A 17,980-nucleotide genomic window follows, 5' to 3' on the forward strand; every position below is an offset into this window, starting at 1 on the left:
TTTTTAACTAGTTGGTGTGTAATGTTGCTGTTTGAGCACAAATAACATCTGCAAAGTTATGTCGCTCAAAGTTCAAAGCAAAGGGGGATATTTAATTACTTTTTAAGGACTACAACAAAAGGCAAGCTTCTAGTGACATCATCACAAAGGGTTAGGAATAGGGCTAACCCTAACCCTAATCCACCAGCACCAGGCAAGCAGATAGCGTTGAACACTGGTTGTTTATGTATTTTATCAAACCCCCCAAAAGCTACGGACTGCAGCTTTAAAAAATTATCTGAGGGGTATTTTGAGCTGAAACTTCACATACACACCCTGGGGACATCAAAGACTCATTCTGCATCTTGTAAAAAGGGGCATTATACCCCTTTAAGTTAATAGATATGTTTATGCAAAGAGCCCCAGATATGCCATGGATATTTATTTGTTTGTTTACATTGTATCTTAAAAATGAAAGGAGGTAGCCTACTTCTGATCAAAATGAGGAAATTGTATAGTGCAGTTACAACTGAAGTGAATTGATATTAATTTATTTAATTTTTTTTTCACATTTAAGGAAAGTATACTACTCTTCAACCGTATTAAAATAGTATATTGACACACACAGCATGTTATCTACTAATATATTATTCTGTATATTGACTGGAGTGGACACCTCGTCCAGTTGTTTATTGGGAAAAAACAATTCAAAATATGACCGTTTATCAAATTGGTTACTATGAAATTAGGCCCTATTATAGACCGATGCACAGGTGACTGTTCTTGAAGACTTATAGTTACTAAATAAACTCTAATTTAATATATATACACATTTTACTTTATGCGGTAGTATGATGATGAACGAATTATTCATTTACTAAAATAAAGAGAAAAACTATGATGGAAACTGTTCCCAAAAAATAGTGAACTAATTTTCAAAATTCAGACTAAATAATTTATTGCAGACAGAACGTAATAAAATATTTAAACACACTGAAAACAATGACGAAAGTTAACTTGTCTACTCTGAAATTATACAAACTCTTCAAGAGTAAATGTTTCTTTTTTTTAAATTATATCTGGTTTTATATTGTTTGTACTTTATTACAGTTGTTTATTATTACAGTTTATTTTATTACAGTTGTTTATGTCCTCTTAAAAGTCAAGAAAGATAAGCTGAAAGGCTGATAGGCTAATATGTTCCCTGTGCCGTGTGTGATTGGTTGGACACTCCTGCTGCATGACGCGATGAAAGTAAACACAGTTTCGAGGTTAGACAAATAATTTGGAAATCGTACTCAGAATGAGGAGTCCAAACTTTTGCCAATAGGTCTTTAACTCACATGATAAGATATGGAACAAACATGTAAGTGGAGTGGAGAACCTTGTCAAATGAGGTCTTGTCAAAAAAAAAAAAAAAGGTTTGGAGATTTTGGATATGTTTTAATTAAAATAAGGTGTAAAACTTTTAATATACAAAATCTAAGAAATCTAGGGGGGGGGGGGTATATTGTATTGAGCTTTCTGCTTATCATCAATGTATTTGTGCAAGATGAAACCAGCAACACACTTCTTCCTGACAAACACAGAATAACCACAGTGTGTAAATGCGGTGAAGCATTTTCTGTCAAGTATTGGATCAAATCAGCTGTGTGGAGACTGGTGACCACAGTACAAGTAGTATCAAGATATTCGTTTTAGTCTTCAGAAATGTGTTTTCTGCTTTCAAATATTAAGGTGAATATTGTGAACATTCTATTAAATGACAGCAATTTGTCATCACTAATTTATCTGTTTGTACTCAAAGGGTTATTTAATTAATAAGATACAACTACAACATCCCGAACCATAAATATATTTATGAAAACAACCTTGTGTAGCAAATAAAGTCATTTATAATAATAAATCATAAATAAAATAATTAATAAATAAATCAAATAATTGATAATAATTTATTTTCTGGACAATGTAATTTGCCTTTAAATTACATTATGAATTCAATTAATAAATTCCAAAATATTTGGATATTCACAAATCTAAATTCTAAAATATCTCAAACTGCGACATGAGGGTGAGTCCTTAAAGACATTTCCATTTTTGGCTGAACTAACCCTTTAGTTCGAGGCCCACATGAGAAGGAAATGAATAGTTGAATAAAGTTGTTATTTTTGTTTGTTTTTTGCGCACAAAAAGTATTCTCGTCGCTTGATAAACTGAAGATTGAGCTACTGTATTCACTTGGACTATTTTAACGATGACTTTAATAACTTTTCAATTTTCAATCCCTTAGACAACCCTTCCACACTCTCCCAATGTACACCATGGCTCTTGATAGAGCAATATGGGAACCTGCTGTATTAACATACATTAGAACAACATTGGCTGCTTTGTTAGTAATTTGTAATTGTTTATTTTGGATATTTATCATTTAAAATCAGGTTTCAGTTCCAACAAATCTGTGCACTTGTGCTGGTTGACCAAGACAGGTAATTAAATCAACAAACTTACCCAGAGTTTCCATTTAAAATGTCAAAATTGTTCTAAGAACCTTTATAAGAGGTTCAACAAAGACAATGTTATGTAAAATTTACTGGTGATGTGTACTTTTCATAATTGCAATATAAATGACCAAAACTGGTCCTAGTTGATTGTCCAATGCGTAGGAAATGGTTTTATCAACAACTACTGACTGAATGGACATAATTTTTTATTTTTTACTTAAAGAACCCAATGAATGTCAACAAATTAAACAAATTCCAAAAACATACCTGAAACACCTCCACAGTAGTTCTAAAAAAGTAAAGTCCTTCTTTAGACAGATCTACAAATATACAGATCTGACAATTATACACAATTTCAGTGCATTTATAATACCAGATCACCTTGAAAAGAATCTGAAACAATCAATGGCTGTATGTGTAAAGTCAAACAATAGAAGAGGGCAAGAGAAAGTTTGTGTCCACCATGAGAACGATTTCTTACACGTGATTTCAAACCTGTATAAACGGAATTAATGAAAAGACCACAGCCTGTGAATCTTGTATAGTGGATCTGCAGTTGTTCACTGAGAGTCCATTGATGCCGCCACTATGCCGTGCTGTCTCAACTGGTTTCTGATCATCTGATTCTTTGATTTCCACTCTTCCATCTGTGTGTGGGTGGAAGTGAGGGATTAGAGAGAGAATGACCGATTAGAAGAGGTAAGAAAAACTCTATTTTCCATTCTCTTCAAAACATCCCACCACATAAACTAAATGTTCGACATTAGAATTCCTATTAATAGCAGCAGTTGTTGTTCTTGTGTTTCTAGAGGAAGTGTTAGTAGCTGGTATTCATCCTGTGTTGTTCATTAATTTACAAAACACTTGATAATAAAAATACACTTGGCAAAATCAGTACGATGAAATGAAATAAAATGCTCAGATTGCTCTCTAAATTGGAGTGTGAAGCTTTTGCTGGCACATGAAATACCTCTTGTTTGAGAAGCTGATTGTCCAACCTCAATCTATCCACAGTATTAAGCTCCTCCTCCAGTCGTGCGTTGCTCTGACGGAGCTCCTGGATATAGTCACATGCCTTCGACAGGATCCCACCTTTACTCTACATGGAAGAGCAAACGAAAATCTGAATAACCAGGACTCTCAATCTATTTACATGTTGGTGCACAAGAATTTTGATGTACAAGGAACTGTCACAAGTTTAAAAATACAAAAAGACAGAACTGCGAGGTGGGTGGCTCGTTTCAATGCGAGTGCTATAGTTGTCAAAAAAAGTATCCGTTTGATAACAATCAAGTAAATTATATTTGAAGAGTTCAGATGCAAAAGCCTCTAAATGCCATTTGAAATTTTCTTCTTTAATGATGATTTTTATCAAACTTGTATATTTAAGTTCAGTAATTTCACATAAATAACAATTAATAGGTAATTATCATTGCCATTTAAGTGAAATCACTGAACTTAATTATACAAGCTTGATAAAAATTATCATTCTAGAAGAAAATTTCAAATGGCACTTAGAGGCTTTTGCATCTGAACTCTTCAAATACAGAAGGTGTATGTAATTGGTAGAAGAACAAATATGTCAAAGGGCAATACCAACAATACTAATGTGTGTCCAGGAATGTATTTATTAATTATTTTTTTAATAATTTTTATCAGTTACAGTCATTAGATCTCGCAGAGATATAGTAGTGTGGTAAGATTACATTTAATTGAATTAATGAATTATAGCATTCATTTGAATGAAACAGTATTTATACACACCTTCCAGAGCCAATCAGAATCGAATATTCAGACACACCATGGTATAAACAACATTTGAAAAAAAATACATTACAACTTTGAATAAAACGTTCAAACGAGATACTGCTGGTGCTTGTTCCAACAAAGCTCACTTGACTGTTCTTGGTTGCATCCAAATTGCAGTCAGGGATGGTTTTGGAAAGCTGGACAATCCAATTGTTGATCTTGTCCCTCCGTCTGCGTTCCACTGAGGGCAGAAAATGAAAGCTTACATTAAGTTGGATCAGTCAGGGAATGGATTATGAGGTGGAGCTGCTGATTTCAAATGAAACAGAATAACCTTCATTGTGTTGAGCCCTTCGTTTGTCATCCCTGGAAACGCGCTGTGTTCCCGACTTACTGTAAAGGAGGATATAGGATTGGTTGAAGAAGTTGAAAAAAAAAAAACAGTGATTGGACATGTGGTTTAATGTAGGCTATGTGATATGAGATGACGACCTCTGCTGTGTTGTGGCTAGAACATCTTGAGGTGACATCATTACATAGAGTTGACCTGCAAGAAAAGGAAGAAAGGTAAATGAATCTATATATTGATGATTTTATGCATACAATATAATATACAATATATAATTGACATACAATATAATTAAAAGTTGGTAACTTTCAACTTTTAGCTGTATATAATGTAGAACATCCATATACTTTTCTGCAAAAAAATAACATTATATATGCTACCATTCAAATGTTTTGGGTTGGTAAGATTTATTTAAGATGTTTTTGAAAGAAGTATTTATCAAATAAATATAGTTAAAACAGTAATATTGTGAAATATAATTACAATTTTAAATATTTTGAACTATTTAAAAAATACATTTATTTCTGACTTGGCAACACTGAATTTTCAGCATCATTACTCCAGTCTCACATGATCCTAATATGTGACACTGGATCACAAAACCAGTAACAAGTAGCATGGGTATATTTGTGGCAATAGCCAAGAACACATTGTATGGATCAAAATTATCTATTTTTCTTTTAAGTCAAAAATTATTAGGATATTAAGTAAAGATCCTATTCCATGAATTTGTTTTGTAAATTTCCTGCCATAAATATATAAAACATTTGAAGAGTTCAGATGCAAAAGCCTCTAAGTGCCATTTGAAATGTTCTTCTAAAATGATCATTTTTATCAAGCTTGTATATTTAAGTTCAGTAATTTGACTTAAATGGCAATGAAGATGACCTATTAATTGTCATTTAAGTGAAATTACTGAACTTAAATATACATGCTTGATAAAAATTGTCATTTTAGAAGAAAATTTTAAATGGCATTTAGAGGCTTTTGCATCTGAACTCTTCATTTATTTTTGAATGCAGCACAATAGCAAACGTAAATGGACAATTTTAAAGGCGATTTTCTCAATGTTTCGATTTTTCTACACCCTCAGATTCAAATAGTTGTATCTCGCTCAAATATTGCCCTATCCTCCAGACTGATCTCATGAAATGGCGCAAGTATGACAAGCCAATTCGTATTTCCATTTTTGGCGTGCTATCATAACGCATAATCGCTTTTCAGCGTGTTTATGAACGCCGTTGACTAAACGTTACATTGCTGTATATATATATATATATATATATATATATATATATATATATATATACTGTATATATATACTGTATATATATATGTTATATATGGTTATATATATATATATATGTATATATATGTATAAATGGTTAATACCATTTATGAGTCTCCCCCACCATCCTAGGAAAAAAAAAAATATCACTTCCCAGATGTAGATCTACATTTTGCTTCGTTTCGCTCAGACATTTACCGGCGTGTACATACATGCGGAATCACTCAGAGATTTAACGGTGTAGACATACACGCATACACGAGGATAGCTCAAAATGCGTATAGATAACACCCCACTTGACTTGAAAGTGGCATGTATGTTTACGCAAAAGTCATGATGTCATGTTGTATCCTAATGAACCACAAATCAATGGAAAGCTAATCTCAATTTCAAAAAATAGACCCATGTGACTGGTTTTGTGGTCCAGGGTCACATATCCTAATTTGCTGATCAATAAACAATTCTTATTTTTTAATCAGTAATATGTTAAAACAAAACATATGCCGCATAATACTTTGGTACTAAAAGGAAAAGCATTTATTTGACTGTCAGTAATCAATTTAACACATCCTTGCTGAATAAAAGCATGCATTTCTTTCAACAACAACAAAAAAAGGTCACAAGTTTTGAACGGTAGCATAAATGGAGTTTGGCATTACCTGTAGGGGTGGGCTGAGATAGTACCGAATCAGCTGTGTGGAGATTGGTTACCATGGTACCAGCAGATGTGTCAGAGATGGTGGCAGGATAGTAGTATTGAGTTTCAGACGTCTCCCCCTCTAGACTCTCAGACTGAGAGATTACAGCCTATAAGCACATGCACACAAGCACTTACTAAAGCCGCTTTTCCATCTTCCACTTTTCCATCATTGGGCTACATGGATCTCAGAATGTTAAGGAGCAGCGCTGATCGAACTGGTAGAATGCGTGTAAGTGACGTTGCAACTCAGGATTGGTCTGGCTATTGCCTGGCTATCAATTTCTTTGTAGCTGGCTATTATCACACTATTCGAGTGGCATAAACAAATCAATATTAAAATTAAAAGAAATATCTGAACATCCTCCATAATGCGGTCGCCATGTACATCTAATATCGTCTGTTAACTCTTGCGTTACCAAGGCAAGCCCCACAATGAAAAATGAAACCATATACACACTGGCTGGACCGGATCAGCACAAAATGGAATGGTTAAGCAAAGAGAATGGTTTGGCCCGATGGAGGAAAAACGGCTTAGCACAACTACCACTCTTATATATATATATGTTTTCAGCAACAAACTGAAATTTATATACCCGTTAAAAAAGTAATACCTGGGTTACAGGTGGTATTGCTGCCTGTGTTGCAGTTGGAAACCCAGTCACCACACTGACTGCAGCAGCTCCATCCGCCTGTCCTTCTACCTGCCCATCAGCCAAGTGGATTACCCGATAGGTTACCTGAACCAGGGAGGTCAAGGGGTTAATCATCACGTCTCAGTTTCTACATTTACTTGCATACATATGCCACTTACCTGACCCCCTGTTCCTTCCGTTTTGAAAAGATGATACTTAATTTGCTGATCTGTGGAAAATGCGGTAGCTGGCTGGATGGTTGTGATGGTCAGTGGGTCATCCACCGTTTCATCAACACCTGGTAAAGCAGCACGTAGAGGTTATTGTTTGGTGACCCTCTCTGTTTGGTCCAACAACTCCTAAAACAACTGTGTCAATTCCAATTGTTTTTGTTGTTGTCTTTGCAGTTGAGAGGTCAGATACTGGGGTTTTCAGTCTTGTTAGGGAAAATGTGAAGTTTGTTTCTAGAATTGCATATACATGTACTGTGGGGACTTTATTTAGCACTATATGGTGCAATACAGGCTGCAAGCTGTCACAACTAAACTGAAACTAAACACTGGCTGTTACCAAGCATTTTAGTATGCTGTTAATTTACATAGACACACTATGAACTAAATTGACAAAGGAACTTGTGGGACAGTTCAATTCAAACATCTCACCGTCCTGCAGCATGGGAGAACCTTCAGGATCATGACTTTTCTGTTCTCTAAAAAAAGGAAACAAAAGTTATATTTTAGATATAAATATTAAGAAATGCTAATATTACAACACTGAAAAAATGTGTTCAAAACATAAATACAATAATAATCATATATTACACTTATGGTCTGTCCTGTTTTTTTGTTCATTGCATGCAATGTAAACGTAAAAAAATAGTGTACTGTGCTTTGTAACTCAAGATAAAAATGACACTGATAAAGATGTGACTCAAAGACACTGAAGATGAAACTCGCCTCATATTTGTGAGTGAATCGTGATCTGGGATTCAGCTTTGTGGTCCTCAAACGTAAACATCCACTGCAAAAATCACAACAGATACCAACAGGAATAGAAAAGAAAACACATTTAATACATCGACTTTGCACTAATGCACTCAAGTAGATCCTGCTCTTAAAAATTTTCAAAAAGCAGGTGTGGCGCCGGCATGTTATGATTTTTTTTACGCCGCTACGTTAAGTCCCACCACACCAATCTGTTGAAAAACCGCCCGGAAAGCCATAAAAAGCTCACGTTGCTTACTGATAACCGACACGTTGTCCATCAGCTCTTTTTTTTAACTCATATTATATTTATAAACACCACTAGAACTACATTTACGACTAATTTGCGAAACAAAACAAAAACTGAAAAAGCAGCATTTAGCATTTGAGCTAAGCAAACAAAGCAGCGTGAAAAACATGCCGTTAAAAAAAAGTTTCAGAATGATTCAAAACACATGACTCATAATAAGCCATATTATTACTTCACAAATATATAATATTCCTTAGTAACATTTAATAGTTAAGTTACCCGTTTATCCTGAGAAGTAAACGTCCAAGAGACATACCCTCTCTGCGCATGTGCATCAGTGGTTTAATTTAACTCTTAGTCACTAGAGGGCGCCATATACAACAGCGTCATCATTCCAAGTCATTACAATCATTCTGAGTTTATTAGGGCATGTTAATAAGACCAGAGTCATTTTACTTCTTGCAACTTTATTGACTTTATGCACAGCTGCACTACTTCCTGAACTTAAGCCAGCTCCTTGTTTCCTGTCTGCCATTATTGGCCAAACTTGTTTAATTCAGGTGTGTCTGATTTTTGTTGCCGTGACTACTGAGGTCAGGCACACCTGAATTAATTAATTTGGCCAATAATGGCAGACAGGAAACAATGAGCTGGCTTAAGTTTAGGAAGTAGTGAAGCTGTGCATAAAGCCAATTAGGGCATCACAAAATCAACAAACGTGCTAAAAACCTCAAACTTTCACCACACCAAACATAAGTTTCCAGTCAGAGTACACATTTTATTTTAGAATTTATTATACTCCTGCCAAACAGTGGGTTCACTTGACAACTTTATAAAGATTCAAAGTACATGGTATTTAAGGGACATGCATCACAGAACAGTGTTTTTGACATCAGCATCAACTAAACCAATGCATACATGCCATGATTAAAAAAACAAAAGCACTCAATTTCTATACACCCTGATTTCTGATAAACATCAACAAGGTAGCCTATTTGTTGCATAGTGTAGTACAAGCTAGATTTATATTTGGAGTCATAGTAGAGAGATCCATTTTATACTCAAAGAAGTTCTGACAAGAGTGGGAAAGTGAGGAAAGCTAGCAGGAGTGCTGCTCCACTGTGCTGCACAACACACCAGGCAGAACAGGTCAGAAGCTTACCTGGAAGAAAAAACAGAAAGAGCAGCAGCATGATCAACATTAGTCAGTCATTGGATCAGTGGAATATTTCTAAATAAAAGTACACAGAAAAGACTAACACATGCTTCCTTGACAATTACAAGCAATTAATTTCATAATCATTTACCAATGCAGATGAAAAAGCAGCTTAAATAATATTGACTGTTATTTTCTTTAAAACATCTTACTCTTCTCCACAGTTGCATTGATTGTCACTGTTGCGGAATTCTGTGTTATAGAACAAGAGAAGTTTGTGGTTTTGTCAGCTGCGAAACCCGTCAAATACAGATCACATGTGGTATCGGAAATGGAGACAGTGGCACGGTTCTTGAAGGTGGGGTCAGGTGTGCTGCTGCTGTTGCTATTGCCAATCATCTTGCCATCAGTCATGTAGTAGCATGTCTTCGGGAGCTTATTGGGGTCTGTAGCTGGAGTAAACTTGCAGGACATCTTCAGGTTTTGGTCCTTAGTCAAGCAGGATGAAATCTGAAGAGGAGTCTGGCCAGAAACAACACCTAGAAAAAAAAAAAAAAAACTACTTAGCCAAAGTTTGAGTCGAAACTGGTACAAGACAGTCCTGTGCATTTAATAGGATCAGATAACATTTAAGATAACAATACTTAATATGCAAATAGCTTTGGTGTAACTTCAGCAAAATTCATAAAACAAAAAAGGAACAATACAGGTTCCTTTTTCTTTTGTATGAGCGCAAGATGAGGGTCAATTTACCCAACAGGAAAAAAGTGGCAAATGCAGTACAGCACATCATCCTGACCACAGTACACATCTGCATATGCACACACAAAAGAACCTGGGGAACAAACACATGACAAGTCACTCACAACACAAGGTAATACTACCTCAGTGTATGCTATTTGTAGGGGGGGGGGGGGGGGGGGTCTGTTCCTGCCAATAAGTTCATAAAAATTTTTTTAAATATGCCACCGCAGAGAATGTATATGGGTGGGGTCATGACATTTGGGATCACATTCATTTCAAACAAGCATAAAAAGTATTATTTTAACAAAAGCAAACATATGGGCTACTACAGATCGGTCAAAAACCACTCAGAGACTGATGTGAAGAACTTTATACAAGGCACGGTATCTCTTATCTTATGCAAGACTGAACTCGTGAAGAATCTTTTGAAAGGGCATGTCGCAAAGACATTCTTCAACGAGAATTCAGCTCGTGCTTCTGGAAAAAAAGTTTGGTTTTTATAGTAACGTGGCTTTTGTCGCCATTTAATGCGATAACTTGTTTTCCCCCCAAACTTAATTACACTTTCACGACGCAGACACAGAAGTCAAGGTAACACACCCAGTCCCATTTTATATCTGGGTGGCGTTGAGGATTAATGGGGACCAGACACGCGCAAATTATACGTTTCTAGGGGCGTCTCGCGTCTTTAATATAATCTAGTGGGGTGCAAATTAATTTGTTGCGGTTCTTACCTTATTTTTTCTGCTTTCGGATGCTGAAGCTGTTGGTCCGTTATCGAGACAACTCCCTCAGTGAACGATGAAGACAGAGTGATACAGTAAGGTTGAGTAAGGGCGGATGCACGCCCATATATATATATCAAGCTGTGTCATTAAACCACGACCGACCTCCCCATTATGACCAGCTGAAACTTGTGTACAATTTGTTGTTTAAGAAATTAACAAAATAGAGTTTGTGTATGTAACCGGACAAATCCATGTAACTAAAGTTGGCAACATTGTAAACAATTAAAAGATACATAGTACTTGTTGAGGTCGCCACGCCCTTTAAAGTTGCTTATTTTATTGTGTTCTATACAAATAAATACACACACACACACACACACACACACACACACACACACACATTGGTCAAGCCTTTCTCTCGAGAATATGTTAATAAAGGAGTCTTTAGAGTTCTGGCAAGAACTTACGGGCTCCATTTTTTATGTTCAGAGAACTTTTGAAAAGGTGCCTAGTTTCCACAGGGTTCTGCCACTGTGGTAGGCTATGAGTTTCTGCCTCAAATGTCTGTTCATGTTAACAGGGTTCCAGCGGATCCTTAAAAAGTCTTAGCCTAAATTAGATTTTTTTTTAAAAATGTAAGACCATAAAAAGTCTTATTTTACTTATGAAAGGTCTTACATTTTAGATGACACTCTGACTTAGACGCATAAAGGCTTTCCAAATTAGCGTAGGCTTCTGAAATACATAAAAGGTGATGCATAACTCTAAATAAGTTTTTAAAAAAAAAAAAAATCATTCACTGGTGAAAATGCCCCTGGAAATCAATTTAAGGTTGCAAATATTGCCCCTTAATAAAAAATGTGAATTTCTGTCACTACTGTGAACTGACCACCGCATAGAATAAGACAAATATGAATATCTTTGTGAGTCTGCTGTCAACAACAGGCCTAAACCAGCCATGGTACAGTACAAAAACACAATCAGTAAAATATCATGTAATTATCAACAAAACTTTGAAAATATAGAGATATATGTGTGCATATATGTGTATACCCTAATGTAATGTATTCATTTTGATTTCCTCATATCTTATTTAAATTTGACTTTAAAAAGTGTGCAGCAACCCTGTAACTGTAAAAATTCTAATTCAACCTAAATCCTAAAGCTCTAAAGAATCGTTTCTCACCAGTGACAGACAAACGTCACCAGTGTGAAGTAAAGACACATTGTTAAAATATAGTGGCTAAAGCATTATTTTAAAACATTTAAATACATTAATATGCCTATATGTGATAACATAACTTAAGAACTTTCTGTGCATATCTGGAACTGATTTAAATAATTTATTATAAAATAAAATGCATACAATTTACTGACAATATCATGCAAAGATTACAGTTATTTATTGGTGGACAGTAATTTGAGGTCATTTATTATTTTGCCTTAATTTTTTGGAATGCTTTTTAATTTTTTAACTTTTTTTTATCAACCACTGAATTATGTGATGTGACCTCAGTGTCACTGGTGGTTATGGCCCTGTACTGTTTTCTGCAAAGTTGATTTGACAGCATTATATTTATTATGAAAAAAGCTATAAATATATATCTATTATTTTCATAATATAAATATTTTCCAGATAATATTTGGTTCAGAACAAGGAAAAATAAAGCCCAATTATTTAATTTTGGAAACAAGGATCTGGTTTCACAGACAGGTCTTTAAATTAAGCCAGGATTAGGCCTTATAGTTAAATTAGGACATTTAAGTAGCTTTTATAAACGTGTCTTAGAAAAAAAAATAATCTTGAGAAAAAACTATGGCACATACATGTTTTAAGATCAGTGCAAGTTGCTTTCAGTTTAAACTTTTTACAGTTTTAAGCCTGATGGGAAACCAGGAGGAGTTGCTGTACATGTAATGTAATGCCGACTATTTGTAGTTGGGTGATAATATTTCGGGGTCCTCAGCATTTAAAGTTTGAAAACTGGTTTAAAATGGGTTTCTGATCTACAGCATCTTTGTTTCTTCCAAAATATTGTTACATATCAGAATAATCGAAAGCGTTCATAACAAAAAAACAACACTTTTACATTCTAAAAAGTGTTTTGAATTCAACATAAATAAAAAGATCTGCACAGGATACACTCTACATTCCTTTATTGTTTTCTGTGATATTTCTCAGTATAGATCCTTCAAAAAAAATAAGACGACAGCATTGGATAGAGTGAAAGAAGGGAAGACAAAGGTTTTCATCACAAATATAAGTGCGTGAAATGTGCATGTTGCTTGATCATTTTGCAATGCAGCCATTATGGCCAAAATGAAACAGACAAAAGCACTACATTGCAAAAACTCAGATTATGCCTTAAGTCAACCTAAGGCACTTAAGGTTAGTGCAAGGAAGTATGTGCGAAAAGCAGCTAAACATGTGAAAGCAAATTAAACGTGTGCATAAAGCAGCTGCGCATGTTAGCGCAAAGGAAGACAAAATTACTTGTAAGAGTGCATCAAATGCTTATTCATACTGTATAATCTTGATAGTCTCATTCTTATACACTTGTGTTCTGTACCAGGCCTTGAAACGTTACTGGAAATGTGTTTGTGTATACAGGATATTTAGTTGCATCATGTGAGTGCTGCAATATAATATGTCCACAGTGGTGATGTCCTTCAGACAGAGCTGTCCTTATACAGGTGATAAACAGAGGTGCGAAGACAATGAAAAAGTAGTTAACGCATTTTGCACTGGACAAATTGCAAGGATCGATTAACCAGCCAACTTATCAATGAATGAGATTGTAGTTTACTCTTACAATGATTTCACTCAATTGTTTCTATAAATATTACAAAAATGTCAGCAATAAAAAGTATATATTTTTGAGCTATTATATGACTTGACATAAAGGAAGCACATAATTTGATACTGTATAAAGGTCCTAGCCATGTATTAAAACAATAATAAATATTTCTTATAACAGAGAATCCTTTATGTGATACATATTTTGGATGCCTGATAAACCCAGGCTGCAGCATATACATTTTGATGCTGTTCTTCCTCTGAATTCAATGCCATTGACAAACATGCCACTATCAATAACACTAATCTTAGGAATGCCAACTCGATTCAATGAGACTCATGCAATTGAGCCAATTCTCACGCTCTCACCCCCGATTTCTCACGCTGAAGTGTCAACCCGGTCGGTCAAATGCCTATCTATCTGTTATTGAGGCACTCGCGATCGACTAGTTTTACCGCAAATTAGTTATCCTGTTATCTTATCTAGAGCTCTTAACCGCGCACGACGGCAGAGAGGTAAGCGAGAGACCTCGTTTGTTTTTCTCAGTGAATCCTGATGATTCAGGATTCTAATGTTGGTGATCTCTCACAGAAACTTTCAAAGGTTAAGCAAAAAAAAAAAAGTTACAAAATTAAATGTTAAAATTAAAATGTGAAAGGCAGTTAAATGTGATGGCTCTGAGGTTTAGGTTGCTCAATGTAGGGCTGGTCATGCTGACAGAAACCCAAGAGAAACAGGAAGTGACATGACAAATGCAAGAATCCATGGTCCAGTGTGGAAAAATGTGCTTAATGCAGAGCACACCAGAAGATTTCCTGTTTGAAACAGAGAGACAGATAGTTAAGCAACAGAGCAATGATTTAAGAACACACAAATTATGAGAGCATAGATTGTGAAAGCCCCCAGATTTTGAAAGAACAAAATCTCACAAGCAGGGACAACACCTTTAATTTAAACGTCAACAGGCTTTGCATAACTCCCAGGTAATGTTGTCTTGCAGAATGTTAAGGGGGTCTTGTTGAGACATGTTTAAACTCACTTTGATGGAATGCCATGCTGTTCTCCTTCCAGGTGCTGCCCTGATAAACCCTGCAGGTGTAGGTGTACGCACGGTCATCGGACATAGGCATCCAGGTGAGGCGACAAATGTTAGGTGGCACCAGGGAGACATTGGCTCGGCGTCGGGTCTCAATATTTGGGATCAGGTGGACCGGGTTGTTTGGGTTGGTGGATCCCATGAGTCGCCCATCCTGTTTGAATTCGCAGAATGGCCCGGGGATCTTTTGGGTCTCCGGGAATTCACAGTCAACTCGGAGGTTCCTCTCTATATAGGTAAGGCAGGAGAACATCTGTGGCCCTCGAGGGGTGTTCCAAAACCAGGAGTCAAAATCAAAGAACCCAGGTCTCTGGTATGGGTCTGTTGCTGTGACCACACCCATCATACACAATAGACATGCTACAGGGAGAAAAGCACAAACGCTTTAAAATAAGAAAATGTTATTTTGGCTTTTGCAAATGTTCATGGAGCAGTTGACCTTTTCAAAAATAAGATGAGCATTTTGATGTTTTAACCCCTTGAGTTGCACCGGCCCACCTTAGCTATTACATATTTAAAACAGTACTAAACCTAAACTAATATTGACAAACTATATATCATTTGAAAGCTTACAAACTTAATCTGTAGTTTGCTTAAAGGGTTAGTTCACCCAAAAATGAAAATTCTGTCAGTATTTACTCACCCTCATGTTGTTCCAAACCTATGTTTATTTGTTCTGCTGAACACAAAGGAAGATATTTGGAACAATGTTTTAATCAAACAGATCTCATTCCCCATTGACTATCATAGTAGGAAAAAATACATAGGCTACTATGGTCAATGGGGAATGAGATCTGTTTGATTAAAACATTCTTCCAAATATCTTCCTTTGTGCTCAGCAGAACAAATAAAGACATAGAGGTTTGGAACAACATGAGGGTGAGTAAACTCTGACAGAATTTTCATTTTTGGGTGAACTAACCCTTTAATCTATCAATTTGCAACAAGAATATTTCCACACTCCTAAGGCGTGTTAAGACCTTTATTTTGAAATAATGATGAACATGAAAATCATCACCATTGAAAGAATGGTAGAAAAATGAAAGAATGGTAGAAACCTCAGTTTGTTTTCATGTCAATAGAGTGCCGAAGTGATGACGTCACTTTGTAGGACGACACGGAAGCTAGCGGCGCATGGGTTCCCTCGATCGAAAAGCTATGCATTTTCCCATAGACTTTTGGAGAATCGCAAAAAATTAGATCTGTGTTCAACAAAGAGTTGTGACTCTTACACGTTTTGTCTATCAAGATAATCTTTACAAGTTAATCCAAAATTTGTACATTTTGAAGCCTATATAAATAAAAAAAACAATCAGACACAATAAAGTCTAAAAAACCACAAGCAGTTTATAACTGGTGTGTTTTATGTCATAGATCAAAACGTGAAAATATTTAGAGGCTTTGTTCACCACAGACCTTATTTCAGGCGATTTAGCAAAAACCCATTCAAAACTCCCATAGACTTTAGAACGAGGGAACCGCCGGGAGTGCTAAAATGCTAACTCAATTCCGCATTTTGGCCTACACAGTGACGTGATAACTTTGGCACTCTATAGTTCAAAAGATAACATACATAAACTTTTTTTTAGAAAAAAAAGGTCTGAAAATTACAGATTCACCATTTGTGATGTAGCAAACTATAACGCACATTGTTATTTTTGTGATTATTGAGGTTGAATTCATATGCTAAACTTCCATTACTACTTTTGAATAGGATGCCTACTTCATAAATTGTATGAAAATTGTGGAAATAATGGTTCAGATCACTCAAAACACAAATGGAAATGGACTTATATGGGCAGTAATGGAGTCTGGTTGTGATAGTGAAAAAGTGTGGTATACTGTGCCAAAACAAAATCTTGCTGAAAGCTCATTTTTTGAGATATCAACCTAATATTTTAAACACAACTTGTTCAGAGTTTTGGCTTTGATTTTCTTTCAGTTTTAGATTCCACCAGGTTTTGAAAAAAATAGATAAAAATAAAATATGAATTGAATAATTAAATTTTTACATTTTCATAAATTCAAACTTCTATAACTTTTGTTTCACTTTCTTTATTTATTTAACTTAAAACAGATTTAAAAATCTGCCAAATGTCGTCTTTTAAACGACCAATCTTACAACTATATTCCAAAGCATTCTTGAATTACAACCATTTAAGTTCGGATTGTGCATTTTCATGTTTGTTCAAAAAAGGGGGCATGACACTTAAGAGGTTAATAGAATAATTTTCATATATTTCATAGATGTCTATAAGTCACAGCAGGTCCGGCAAAAACGAGAAGGGGATCTAATTCCAGCACTTTTATTTTTGAATAAAAACAAAGAATATTATCCACAACTAAGAAGATTAGAGGAAAACACGTGGCAGCATAGACCACAAAGGCAAAAACTGAACAAACTGAGGGCTACATGGAAAACACTACACAAAAAATGAGGAAACTAAACAGGTGTGACACATGAGGGAAATCTAAAACCGTGGTAACTAATGAACACAGACAAAGGAAAATTATCTTTAAATATAGTGCAAACCAACTAACAGGATGATAACTCACAAAATGAACTATCCCGGTGCCTGTTTTTTATGGACTTTTATGTTGAAGTGTTTTTGTGTTCCTTTCCTTCCTGTGGCCATGTTTGTAGTTTTGTAGTTTTCTCTGTTAATTAATATACTCACAGCGAAGTTCTTTTTCGAAACACGTGAGCAGCACTATTATTATCAAACATCTGAAGCTGTCCACACTGAGAGCGGCATTTATTTGAATGTAAATATGTGTTGCATGTTTTCCTCTCAATAAAAAAATTACACAAAACAAACTTAAGAGAACAGCAATCATTTTTTTTAGGAAACGCTTAAGAAAAGGATCTGGTCATAGCAATCTGGATAGGCTGTGTTTGCACGAGCTCTGCAATTCAGCACTAGTAAAGTCATGTCATGTTTAAATAGCACTTTACACTGCTTAAAATCTAGCAGCTTTATATGCTTTACCTAAAACATGAAAAACAGTGTCAGTGTCTCGCTTCAT

General features: G+C 35.4%; 3 protein-coding genes and 1 long non-coding RNA gene across 6 annotated transcripts in view; 1 reads left to right on the top strand and 3 right to left on the bottom strand.

Annotated features, from left to right (window-relative positions):
- Positions 1-2,669: 2,669 nt before the first annotated feature.
- usf1l (upstream transcription factor 1, like) lies at positions 2,670-8,850 on the bottom strand. Its single transcript, XM_039659803.2, has 11 exons — positions 8,711-8,850; positions 8,155-8,218; positions 7,861-7,907; positions 7,378-7,496; positions 7,178-7,303; positions 6,526-6,673; positions 4,722-4,776; positions 4,564-4,622; positions 4,376-4,470; positions 3,451-3,579; positions 2,670-3,127 (listed from the first exon to the last, which is right to left on the bottom strand). Exons 2-11 carry the CDS (start codon positions 8,157-8,159, stop codon positions 3,041-3,043), a joined length of 870 nt encoding a protein of 289 aa, XP_039515737.1. The 5' UTR covers positions 8,160-8,218; positions 8,711-8,850; the 3' UTR covers positions 2,670-3,040.
- Positions 8,851-9,188: 338 nt separating this feature from the next.
- On the bottom strand, positions 9,189-11,219 carry thy1 (Thy-1 cell surface antigen). The gene is made up of 4 exons (XM_039659806.2): positions 11,066-11,219; positions 10,341-10,422; positions 9,800-10,126; positions 9,189-9,593 (listed from the first exon to the last, which is right to left on the bottom strand). Exons 2-4 carry the CDS (start codon positions 10,402-10,404, stop codon positions 9,493-9,495), a joined length of 492 nt encoding a protein of 163 aa, XP_039515740.2. The 5' UTR covers positions 10,405-10,422; positions 11,066-11,219; the 3' UTR covers positions 9,189-9,492.
- A 1,980-nt stretch (positions 11,220-13,199) lies between these two features.
- LOC120470286 (uncharacterized) overlaps positions 13,200-17,980 on the bottom strand; it is a 32,701-nt gene continuing 27,920 nt past the window's right edge. For all 3 annotated transcript variants that reach the window (XM_089130317.1, XM_089130316.1, XM_039659805.2), the window contains 2 exons: positions 14,897-15,313; positions 13,200-14,672 (listed from right to left, as the gene is read on the bottom strand). In XM_089130317.1, the coding sequence (XP_088986443.1) occupies positions 14,566-14,672; positions 14,897-15,313 (524 nt within the window). In that variant the 3' untranslated portion in view covers positions 13,200-14,565. The remainder of the gene's footprint in view (positions 14,673-14,896; positions 15,314-17,980) is intronic.
- On the top strand, positions 14,538-15,316 carry LOC148981734 (uncharacterized). Its single transcript, XR_016168348.1, has 2 exons — positions 14,538-14,840; positions 14,929-15,316. It is a non-coding gene; the product is annotated as an uncharacterized LOC148981734 (long non-coding RNA).

The sequence above is a fragment of the Pimephales promelas genome, chromosome 4 (genome assembly GCF_988280905.1).
Source record: "Pimephales promelas chromosome 4, fPimPro1.hap1.1, whole genome shotgun sequence".
In the NCBI taxonomy this organism is placed as follows: domain Eukaryota; kingdom Metazoa; phylum Chordata; class Actinopteri; order Cypriniformes; family Leuciscidae; genus Pimephales; species Pimephales promelas.

Excerpts from the sequence above, each read along its gene's own strand:
- usf1l (XM_039659803.2), bottom strand. Across the intron at positions 4,623-4,721 it reads CTAGCCACAACACAGCAGAG|TAAGTCGGGAACACAGCGCG; the intron begins GTCGTCATCTCA and ends CCTCCTTTACAG. Across the intron at positions 3,580-4,375 it reads ATGCAACCAAGAACAGTCAA|AGTAAAGGTGGGATCCTGTC; the intron begins GTGAGCTTTGTT and ends TCTTCCATGTAG.
- thy1 (XM_039659806.2), bottom strand. The coding sequence starts at position 10,404 with ATGCAGATGTGTACTGTGGTCAGGATGATGTGCTGTACTGCATTTGCC. Across the intron at positions 10,127-10,340 it reads TGCCACTTTTTTCCTGTTGG|GTGTTGTTTCTGGCCAGACT; the intron begins GTAAATTGACCC and ends TTTTTTTTCTAG. Across the intron at positions 9,594-9,799 it reads CAATGCAACTGTGGAGAAGA|GTAAGCTTCTGACCTGTTCT; the intron begins GTAAGATGTTTT and ends TTTTTCTTCCAG.